This window comes from Poecilia reticulata, linkage group LG14 (genome assembly GCF_000633615.1).
Source record: "Poecilia reticulata strain Guanapo linkage group LG14, Guppy_female_1.0+MT, whole genome shotgun sequence".
NCBI lineage: Eukaryota > Metazoa > Chordata > Actinopteri > Cyprinodontiformes > Poeciliidae > Poecilia > Poecilia reticulata.
This window is the reverse complement of record NC_024344.1, coordinates 4,502,207-4,514,037: the sequence shown is the minus strand read 5'-3', so window position 1 is coordinate 4,514,037 and position 11,831 is coordinate 4,502,207. Positions and strand designations below refer to the sequence as shown.

General features: G+C 38.1%; 1 protein-coding gene across 3 annotated transcripts; it reads left to right on the top strand.

Moving 5' to 3' along the window:
- The first annotated feature begins 2,381 nt into the window (after positions 1–2,381).
- Positions 2,382–5,421, top strand: ovca2 (OVCA2 serine hydrolase domain containing). 3 transcript variants are annotated; one of them, XM_008427373.2, is made up of 3 exons: positions 2,382–2,628; positions 2,965–3,131; positions 4,666–5,421. In XM_008427373.2, exons 2-3 carry the CDS (start codon positions 2,987–2,989, stop codon positions 5,187–5,189), a joined length of 669 nt encoding a protein of 222 aa, XP_008425595.1. In that variant the 5' UTR covers positions 2,382–2,628; positions 2,965–2,986; the 3' UTR covers positions 5,190–5,421. The 3 variants fall into 3 exon arrangements, with proteins under 3 accessions (XP_008425595.1, XP_008425596.1, XP_008425594.1); XM_008427374.2 differs by lacking the exon at positions 2,382–2,628 and having other exon boundaries at positions 2,763–3,131; positions 4,669–5,421; XM_008427372.2 differs by lacking the exon at positions 2,382–2,628 and having other exon boundaries at positions 2,764–3,131.
- Positions 5,422–11,831: the final 6,410 nt, after the last annotated feature.

The window sequence follows — 11,831 nt, the reverse complement described above, 5'->3', positions numbered from 1 at the left end:
GGAATCACTGCAGGATGGCAGTGTCTCTAATAATCTTGCTGCAGATGACTCTGGGACAGTTCATCAGTTGGAGGACTCAACCTGGAGGTTAATTTGACCTCCCTGAACATGGCTTGCTCTGTTATTTTTGTTCCAGCAGCGCTATTTTCCTGAATGTGTAGCTTGGACAAGCTCTGATATTCACTGATTTTCTTTACTTTGAAGTGAAATTTTTTTATAATCTATTTCACTCAACTTTGGATCATTTTTCCACAAATACACTTGCTAAGGGTTTGTGTTTTAGCGTGACACTCGGCTTTCCGGCTTGGAACAATATTTTATCAAAGATACAACACTGCCCCCTTGTGGACAGTTATGAAGGAGAATTATTGAGGTTCCTTTTTGGTCGTTTTTTGAACCTTATAAGTTTGATCTAGGTGAAAAATATTTTAGCCAGAGATTCTGTGTCTAATTAACATGTGTGATTGGTCAAACAGGATTGTTTGGCTTGGTGACAATAATCAAATGAGTGTGGATCCTAGAAAACTATCTTTCTGCAGCTAATTATATTGCAACTGGATAAGCAGGGTCATTTATTTGATCTCTCAACAGCCATTTTATTGATGATCAGTTTTTATCACGCATTGTTGCTTTTTTTATTGGCATCTTGAGTTATTTGTGAACTCAGATGGATAATGAGTTTATGGCATTTACAGTGATTAGCAGCATTAGTTTGGTTTTTTGGTTTGGTTTCCTGTGTCTCCTGCATGATTTGTGGAATCCGACTTCCTGTGGCTTTCACTCAACAATAGCTTTCTTCTTGCTTCTCCAGAATAAAGGCCAGATTTGAAGAGTGCACAACTACTTGCAGTCCTGCCAACACATTCCTCCATCTGAGCTGTGCTTCTCCGTAGCCGAGTTGCATCTATGCCAATTCTCAAATTAGTGCCTCTTATAAAGGTTATAGTTTATTTTTTCTTGACTGCATTAAACATTTCTATTGTCCCACCCACGTATATATTAAATATCTAGTCTAGGCACTATCAGATAGAATACTGTGTACATTCAAAACACAGTATTTAAGTGCTACTTAGGTTTCTACCACATTTTTAGGAAACACAAGTTTAAATTTGAGGTTGGAACTGCAGTTGTTACATAAAGGAATGAAAGTGTACTGAAATAGGGAATCTGTTTGTTTAATCAGGGAGGATCTCCTCTCCCCTTTACCAGTTTCCCCCCTGTGGCACCGGCACTTGGCTCGTCTGCACCAGGACTGCAGAAGAACAACAGCAGCCTTATCCGTCTTGGTTTGGGTTTGGGTTTGGGTGTGTGCGTGTGTGTGTGTGTGTGTGTGTGTGTGCGTGCGTGCATGTGTGTGTGTGTGTGTGAGACAGTGAGGGTGTTTTTCATTCTTCCTAATTATCATGTGCGTCACAGCAAGGCAACACCTGCGCTTCCCCTGCAACAAAGCACATTTAACAAACCTAATTATCAGAGGAGGTGTAAAGGGCCAATCCAAATACGGAAATACCATCAACATCAAATAGGACAATCTCTCATCATCATGGATCATGAGAGTCAACAGTAGTTGAAAAACACAAATTATAAATTAGGAGGTGGTGACTCAAGGTCACAACTAATTTAACAGTGACAATCACACATAACACACAATATGTTTTCTGTTATTTAAATCTAGATTTACACCTATGGCACCCCTCACAATAACTGGCACCTTTAGAAATACATTTTTCTTTCATTACAGGAGCTATATGACACAGGTATCAGCAGTCATTATGTGGACATAAAATAATGCAAATTAAGATTTTTTTGTGTGTGTGCCTTTCTCAGTGACTTTCTTGCTATATTTAGCAACATTTCAGACAAAAAAATCGCCGTCTGTCGAAATCGGAATCGACAAGTCAGGCTTTTTAAAGATCAGTAATCAGCGATAGGCTAGAAAAAGGCAATTGGTATACCCCTGGAAGTCATAGTTCAACATTGTCAGTAGGGAATAAGCAATCTTGACAACTGTCACCCAGAGTGTTTGGAGGACAGAATACAATTTATTACATTTCCAAAACCCAAACAAAGTCATGAATAACACAATAAATGGATCAGGCCTTGCAACCGACCTCTTGAATGATACTGTGATCAACAACAACTACCGCATGATGGTAACTGGTAGTAAACTATCTCATTTTTTACCAAAACCAAAAATGTTATGGCATTCAATAGGTGAAGAATAGATGCTTGATTTTATGTGTGTAAATTCCCATTTTAGCTGTATGACAGCATGAAAACATTTACATGTAAGCACCTTTTTATGCTAATATTTATTTGTAAGTCATTACTCACCCTCTTTGTAAGTGCAAAATGCGTCTGACAGCTTTCACACTCACATCCATGAGACTTTGTGCCACTCGTTCTTCCTCTGGCTGTGAAAGACTTGGGCTTTCCTTTTGATTTCTCTCCAAATAACCTTACAGACTCATTGGAGAAGTTTCTTGTCTGTCCTCTTTGCGTCAGTGTTGATTTTTGAGGGGGAAATATCTGTGGTAACACTTCAGTTCCACCAACACTGTTTGTTTGTCGGACATTTGCTCTACTTCTGCATGTTATGTCAATCAGAGCCCACACGTTGGCTTAAAGGTTGGTTGAGTTTATGATGACTTTTATATAAGATGCAAATTATTACCAAATTATTCGGTCAAAAACTGTTGGCAATATGTGTTTTCAAGGATATTGGCTGAAAAAAAAATAAGTAGGATATTTTACTCTGAAAATTCCAAACGGAAGCACTTACTGTTTCCGGTTGATGTCCTGTAAGTTTCAGTTCCCCGTAGTTCATAAGTTTTTATTGAATTCAGGAATTTAAGTACTGCTTCATTGCGGCTGTTTATTATTCTGTGCATTAAATTGATCAGTTAAGGTTGCGCCTGTAATTTGTAATTGTTAAGTGTTGGATTAATATCCCTCCGCGGATAGAAGGCTGTGGAAGCGGCTTTCCATGGCTCCTCTCCGGGTCCTGTGCATTCACGGTTACCGTCAGAACGGGAGCTCGTTCCGGGAGAAAACCGGAGCTTTGCGGAAGCTGCTGAAGAAGCAGCTGGAGCTGGTTTACATCACCGCACCGCTCACCGTGCAGACAGAAGGTGGGTCATTTTTAAAGGAAACATCACAGAACAAGAAACTCAACATGCCGACCGAATCACTGGATTCCAAATATTTCTCTTTTTGTTACGTTACAACCACAAACTTCACTCTATTTTATTGCGATTTTATGTGGCAGACCAACACACAGTATGGAAACTGAATGAAATTTATCACGTAGAAGAAGGTGGTCTAAGTAAATGAACAGAACTTTTTGGCCCACATGCAGGTTCTTATGGTAGAGAGGAATCCTGCGCACTGCAGAAAACTGACGCTGCAACATTACCGTGAACTCACCATTAAACCATGATGGAGGCAGCATCTGTTTTTACCATCAGAGAAAGGGAAGCTGGTGAAAGTTGTTAAAAATATGGATGACAGTAGAAAAGAAACCCTAAATATGCAGCCAAAGCTACAACAGAATGATTGAGCACATTGGAGTATAAACCTTTCTCACCTCAGGCCAAAACTGCTTACACATTCAATATTTTAATACTACTTAGATACTTTGCTTAATAAAAGAAAAGTGCATGGTTTCCTAACCTTGTGAGTCAAATATTATTCACATTATTGATGTAGAAAGTGTTTTGACTTTATTTACAGCAATACAAACTAGCGTTCTTTCGAAAATCTGTCCTGTATTTATCAAAGTTTAATGTGTCCCTGGATGTTTGTGGTCCTAAAAACTATTAAGTTAAACTGGAAGTGAAAAAAAAGAAAACTTTGTCTTGTACCTAACATTTTCCATTTAGAAATATCTAATTTTTCATTGATAATTCATCCTAAAGAATAACAAACGGTCCCTTCGCTTATTTTGCTATAGAGGTTAGTTTAACCCCCTCTCCCACTTCAGATAGGAGCCAAACAACTTTTCCATGTGTAAAAATGGTTCAGTCAAATCCACTTGAGAATCTGTTGATTGTTAACAGAAGATTTCCATCCATTTCAACTGAGCTTGAGTTATTTAGCAAAAAGAATGGGCAAAGATTTACTTCTCCGGAGGTGGAAAACTAGACATACCCCAAAAGACTTGCAGCTGCTGCAGAGAAAGTTTGAATTGGGCTGAATAAAAAACCATGTCACACATGTTCAAATGTAATGCATTATTTTGTGTTGATCTCTCACATAAAATAGCCAAAGTGGCATTTGCATTTGTAAAATGTTGCTTCCACTCAACACTATTATGTGGCTTTCTATAAATCAGTGTGAGGCAAAAATATATAATTTGTCAGATAGTTTGGAAATTAAGTAAAGATGTGAAATAAGTTTAAATAACAATGTGGGCTTTTTTTCTTAAATGCAGCAAAACATATTAATTTAATACATAAAAAGATTTAGTTGCAAATAAAGTAGTAGTAGCACTACTGCTAAAGATGTTTGTTTTTGTACAGAAGTCAAAGCTTTAAAATTAATCAAATTTTAAAGATGTTTTCTTGCATCTTTACCATAAATCAAAGAAAACTGTCTCATTATAGCTTTTCTGTGGACTGTTACAGTAATGTAAATTTCTTCTTTTTCTTTTCTTTTTTTTTTAAGAAGTTCCTAACCAGGAGAATAATTCAGTTCCAGCAGCAGGGGGCGACGGAGAGCCTAGGGGCTGGTGGTTTTCTGACATTCAGGCTCGGAGCTTCAGCGCTCAGCAGCAATGTGAGAAAAGCTCGGGCCTCGACGACAGCATATCAGCGGTGAGGGAAGCCGTGAAGACCCAGGGCCCGTTTGATGGCGTCCTGGGATTCAGTCAAGGAGCAGCTTTTGTTGCCATGCTGTGTTCGCTCCAGGAGCAAAAACTGGAGCTGGAATTCAACTTCCGCTTTGCCATCCTTGTTGCCGGTTTCCGCAGCGCTTGTGAGGAGCATCAAAAGTTCTACGACGCGCCGCTCCAAATCCCATCTCTGCACGTGTTCGGACTGGAGGACAGGGTCATCCCTGACAGCATGAGCAGGGATCTTCTGCCCTGCTTCCTGGACCCTCAGGTCCTCATACATCCCGGAGGCCATTTTGTTCCCGCTGCAGCTGCTCACAGGCAAATGTATCAGGACTTTCTGAAGAGGTTCCAGTAAGACAACAAATGCACAGATTTTCTGTCAGAATCTGCAACAAAATAAAAGCTGAATCACTGGTAGAACTCGGTCCAGACACAGATTGGATCTGGATCTGGACCTTTTTACACTCTTTTGTCTGATAAATCTAAAAGAATAAGATCAACTGTTATGCTGAGAGGTGTAACATCAATGTAAACTTGCTCAGGGAAAATCTAATGTAAAGAGCAATAAAACGGATTATTTAAGATTATTAAAGTCTGCTTTGTGTGAGGATGTTCAGCCGTTTATATAAATACATGCATGCAAAGCATATGACTTACAATAGTTTTAAATGGACATAAGAGAGTAATGGATTTTATTTTCTAATGGATGTGAAGAATGTGTGAAATCATAACAAATTGCTTGAAATTAAATTGAAATGGTGTTTAAATATATGGGAACTTTAAGGTATTCAACTGTATTTCTGTAGTTTGTGGTAAAAAGATTAATATGATAACACAATTATAAAAATACTTAACAAAAACTAAACTAAATAAGCATGCTTCAGTAATTAACCTGAACCCTAGTAAATGATGAACACAGTGGAGGTAGTGTTATGCTGTGGGAATGCTTTCCTTCAGCAGGAAGCTGGTCAAAGTTGGTGGGAAGCTGAATGGAGATAAATCCAGTTGTTAAAACATGTTGAAGACTTGACTGGGTCAGAAACTCACCATCCGACAAAACATAATTTAAAGCAGAGAAAACCTGGCAAAAGTTGAAAACTCTTCATCTAATTGTTTGATCTGTCTTGTGAATGACAGGTAAAAATTAAAAGCCTGAAAAAAAATTTCTAAAGCATTTTAGTTTTTATACATATTGATGGTTTCAAAGTTTTTTTATTTTTACATTTCAGGGATTATTTTAGGGATTGTTGTGGAATTAACTAGAAAACAATAATCCCTAAAATGATCCGTTTCAAACATCCACTCAGCCATTTCAGCAGCAAAGATACTCTACTTTTTCCCTTTAAGCTTTTAGTCACAGCTTCTCTTGTTTATAAAAACCACATGACACCCCCTGAAATGTTTTTTTGTTTTTCTTTTTGCTAACAGTTGCAGCAAAATTGCTGAAAATTGCTGACGGATCTTCATCAGAACCAAAGTCGAAACCCTGGTTTATTACATTTGACCCTACACAACCTGACTTGTCACACGTCCTGAGGATAACAGGGATGATGCTGTGACTTTAGTTGGTGAAGAGGTTACACACACACACAGACAGGTTTGTGCAGAGGCAGAAACTACGCAGGGTTCAAGTACGTGTTGTTCTTTTGTAGCTGAAGCATGTGGACGTCAGGCTCCTCTCAATTGTTTCCAGATGTGTGCTCTCCGTCTCTTCCTCCTCTCTACCTCGCTCTCCTTTTCTTTCATCTCCTCTCAGATTCTTCCTCAGCATCGCCCTCTGCCCTGCCCCGTACACATGTGACTGAAGCATACGTTTCCTACATTTCTAACACGAGCTCCAGTTTGTCGTCGGGTTTCTTCATTATGTCCCACCAGATGTCTTCTCAGAATGAGTTCTTATTCGAAGCAGGTGTCATTCTCAAAAATCTCCATAAAGCGAGGAAGCCACAGGCTCGCTTGCTGTATGGCACACTCTGTTTAAAGTTGTCAACAAATGTGAAAGGTTCTCTCTGAGACGTGACAACAGTTTTGGGTTTAGATTAGTGGTGTTATTTTGCTTATTGCTTTTGAAGGATTTACGACTATGATTGTTAAAAACTCGTTATGCACCAGAACTAAAATCCTGTGTACTTCTTAGTGATAATTCTGGTTGTTTTAAACACCTCGTCCAGTCAAGACATTGACAGTTGTGACAACTTAATCTAGATCTTAGTAAGGCGTTGAATTGTTTCTTTACTGGCAGATCTGGTGTTGAGAGAATGCCTCTTTTTTTGCCTCTTGTTCCATTTCAGATTGTAAAGGATGTTAAAGTCAAAACCTCAAAAGCTGTTTGATTAAACTCCTCAAACACCAATAAACTCCTCAGAAATATTAGATCTTTACTCAGTGCAGATCTATTTAAATGTCACAAAGTGTACGTTTAATTTGTAGTCATCCAGTAGAATTTAAGAAGTAGTTTGGGATTGTTTTGCTTCTCTTTCTTTAATTAATAATTTGTTTAATTATTTAGTCAGTGACTATTGGAGATGCAGTAATGTATCCTTGGTTTTATCTTAGGAAATAAAGAGTAAGAATTCAAAATCCAGATGGATTAAAAAACTAAAATCTAAAAGTAAAGTTTTTAAAAAGCTTGTGAGTGATTTGTTATAAACTGTGTTTATGACACAGTTATAAACCTAAATTGCTCTGTTAACATAAAACTCCACCATAAATACTCTTGTCTTTTACAAACCTGCAGTGCCTCTCACTCAACTTTTCAGCGTTTTTTTTCTTTGCATTTAACTCGCTGTGCATATCTGGGTTGTTTTTTTTTTCAGCTTTTCAGCCACTCATATTCACTCTCTCCAGAGTTCCCTTGTGGCCCTTGTGTCCCTCCAAGACCTTATAAGACACATGCACACACACTCATACACATGGTTTTGATAACAAGTGGAGAGCAATGGAGAGAGTGAGTGAGGGAAGGGGAAACAGTAAAAGAAAAACACAGAGGGTCACCCTTGCCAGTAAGTTTTACAACAGAGCCGTGACTCTCTTCTCAGGAATCTGTTCCTCCTGTTGCACAACAGCCGGGAAATAATGGAATGAGACTGAGACGGATGAGGGTGGAGCTACCCAGCCTCTCTCTTCCACTCTCTGCAGCCGAAACAGGGGAGAGCGAGGACACGTTTTAAGTTTTCTCCACCACCAAGCTATCACTTTTTCCCCCCTTCTTCAGCCCCGGCGTATTTTTCGGGGGAGTTGAAGCAGGGAGCCAGAGGGGTGTGTCGGGGCACAGATGGGCTCTATTTTGATTTTGGAGCGTTTGTTGTTATGGGAGATGGGAGACAGGGGAGGGGCGATTTGGAGGCGTGCGTGTCTATAAAAGAGTTGAACTTAAACTCCAAAGAGCCTGGTCATCCCACGGGCCAGGACACGGAGATAGGAGACCAAAGCTGACCATTCTACCTGGGATAAAACCTTTGACTGACCCATTCAGCTGAGGACTTTATTTTTTAATCTACTGGCCAAACAACTTTTGGATTTAATTCATTTTTTTAATCTGCTCGTCTGTATTATTGTCCTTTACCATTACCACAATCAGAAAGAGGATGCTGATCATCGTAAAGCTTTTAATTTAAGTGACTACTTACCCACTTGAACTGGTGCGCTGCTGCAGAGGATGGGAACCTGCAGAGCTTGGGCCTGTGTCCAGCCTTAATATGGGATTGAAACCATACCTCTTTATTTTCTGTCTGTTTCTGTGGGTGACTGGGCTTCGCTGTGAACAGGCCTGCCTGCACAGTTCACCGCAGAAGAGGAAAAGATGCCTCACGCTGTGAGGTTGTGCTGGAAGGCTCTGCCGTGTGTCTGGCACATGTGGCGGGCGCTGACAAATAAAAAGCAGGAACAGATGGGAGCCTATTTAAAGATGTCAGTTGAATTTCTATTTAAAGAAAAGAAAGAGCAGCATAAGTCGACTGATATCAATTATTGGCATGAAATTGGTTTAGAAATCAATATTGTATGATACGCACTGAGTGTTTGTGCGTGTGTGTGGATGTGGATGTGGGTGGGTGACTGCTCGTGTTTTTCCCCTCTGTGCTGGTGAACTTTGGTCTTCTTATAGTTCTCACATAGTTTTGGTTTTCCTCTGTGGTTTTCTTGTTTTTGTGGACACTGTGAACTTTCCTTTACTTTAGTTCATTCTCTTTATCTCATGTTGACAGTTTCAGAGGCTTATGTTAGATACCCGCAGCCACATAAATGATAGACGTTTGGATTTTTGCATGTTTTTTTCTGCATTTATTGATTATCTATAAATTCCTACAGGCTTGAGCTTCTTTATTCAAAGGAGCTCTGATTCTCCAATTCTCAAGCAGGAGCATTCAGGTCTCACAACCAAATTCTCTTGGATTAAAACAGGGGTGACCACACTTCACTTAAAATATATTCTATGATTGCTTTTTTTTTTAAATAAAATAACATTGACAGAGATAATACCCTGGAAAAATTGCCTAAAAACGGTTATAAGTGGATCTGATCTCCTGGTGTCGTTCGTCACTCAGTGTGAGTGTTTCTGTCCCTTTAACATGCAATCGTTTCCAGAGGTTTGGGTTTGTGTTGATTTGGCGCCAAAAAAGGGAAGATGAGGTGAATTCAGGACATGGATTAGGTCGTCCCCATGTCTGGTGTAGACAGTCCTTTGCAGTCATTTGTGTGCTTGCCTCCTCAGTCGGTCTTGTTTTTGAACATGGTCAGGGTCCTTGGCATGGACAGCTGTGGTTTGGCCGTCCTGTTGGTGCGTGACTGACAATACCAGGGTAAATATTAGTCATCGTGTCTACGGGCTGTGGTGGAAACAAGTAAGGCATGCTTTGGCTCATGCTGAACACAAAAATTTGAGTGCTGTTGTGCAATGTTGGTTGGTTTCAGACAGTTGTAAGGAGAGAAGAGAGATGGCTCTGTGTTTTTTGTAGATAAATCAATGGTGGATTTTTGACCTGAGCAATATGGCTGTCTGCCCATGGTGGTACAGTGTGTATGTGACACTGAAACAGTTTTCAGTTCCTTGTTTTGATTTCTGGTAGTGAGAATGGGCTCCCCCCCACCCCCCCCCATGAAATGTGCACAGTGTTAGGAATCATTTTCCTCCTGGGTGGATTTAGTATCTAATTTGCAGCTTTTGATTCAATGTATATAGCATTTTGAATCATTGCTATATACCTAAATATATAGCATTTGCTATATATTTAGGTATATAGCAAATGCTATATACCTATATATAGCATTTGCTATATACGTATAGCAAATGCTATAGCAAATGCTATACGTATATAGCATTTGCTATAGGTATAGCAAATATACCTATAGCAAAAAAAAATAAAAATTAAAAAATCTGATTTGACAAACAACAAAAAAACAAAGATTTGAGTCACTTTGGTCTGCAGTGTGAACGCAGCTTTAGACGCAGATCCTAATGGTCCATTGAGCTACATTAGAAGAAAGTGAAAATACAAAATAATACCCTATAAATATATATAGGGTATATATATATATATATATATTTATAGGGTATAAATATATATACCCTATATATTTAGGTATATATTACCTAAATATATAGCATTTGCTATATATTTAGGTAATATATAGCAAATGCTAAAAAAAAAAAAAAAGAATGTGAACATATTTTTTTATTAATTGTTCACTTTGCCATTTAAGAAGTGATTCCTCCTCTGTGTTTTGCGAAGAGTAATCAGTGTTTATGGCTATAGATTTCAGATTGATAATGCCAATTGGCAATACCAATGAAGATATCTCAACTCTCTAAAAAAAAGAGAGAGATTTGAGCATAAAAATGTGTTTTTAAAGACGATCATATCTAGTATAAAATCTGAAACATTTCAACTTGTTCATATGGTTAATAGCCATATGGAGGACAGGACTGAGTAAAGGACCAGCGGGTAAGTAATTTGTTTGGATGTTTTTTTAGAAGGATTGCCCTGGAACTAAATACTTCTTTGCCCTGAACAGTAAGAGTTTATGTGCTGTTGTTCACCGATCAGCACATGAGCTTTTACAGTGCAGGGGGTGGAGGACAAACGACAAATCCAAACTTCTGATCATGAGTTTTTATTTACTTTACATCACCTCAGAAACATCAATGCACATTAAATATGTAGGTTAAGTAAAAAGACAGTGATTATGGTCAAATTAAAATATGTATGTGAAAGACTATATCGTATCATTATAACCTACCATCCCCAGTGGATTGATTGATTCAATAATCCATCTCATAATTTAGATGATTCTCTACATTTGTGTTGGGAATGGGTGAGAAGGATGGTTAATGATAAAATAGTCCATCTTACCATTAACCTGAGGTTGTTAAATATCTGGAATTCATTAATCTTTCATAAGCATATATTGCTGACTTTTAAAGAAAGTAATTTTATTCCTTTTTTTATTCTTTGGATGAATTAATTAATTCATCCAAAGAAATATGTGGATGAATTCATACTTATAAGTTATATATTTACTGTAGAAGTGGTCAGTAAAAATAAAATAACTGGTTCGAAATAAAAATTGTGACTTTTTGGTAACTGACAGATTTCAATGTAAATCCTTTGATCATTTTAATTATTTAGCATTCTTTTTTATTAATTAGATAACAATCAATCCATTGACATTTTAGCTGCTAAACAATCATTATTTTTAAAAAACACTTTTTGAAAAACAAAAGCATTAATAATGTTATGACATCTCATGGACAGATGTATAAATATTTTGAATGGAGGTGCATAAACATCTCTTTCTAAATCCCAAAGAGAGATCATATCTTGTCTTATCTGTCACAGTAGTGATGTACTCTAGTAAATCAGACTCAAAATGAATTCAAAAGACTTTTATAAATATCTTTTTAAGATGTTTAATAGAATAAGTTACATCTGGGAACACTAACATAATCTGCCCGCTAGAGGGCAGGCTAACTCTGGATATTGCAGAGTTCGAGTGCTTG

Bases quoted from the DNA above. Each gene is read 5' to 3' on its own strand.
- ovca2 (XM_008427373.2), top strand. From the start codon at position 2,987: ATGGCTCCTCTCCGGGTCCTGTGCATTCACGGTTACCGTCAGAACGGG. The intron at 3,132-4,665 runs GTGGGTCATTTT...TTTTTTTTTAAG, and splicing joins GCTCACCGTGCAGACAGAAG to AAGTTCCTAACCAGGAGAAT.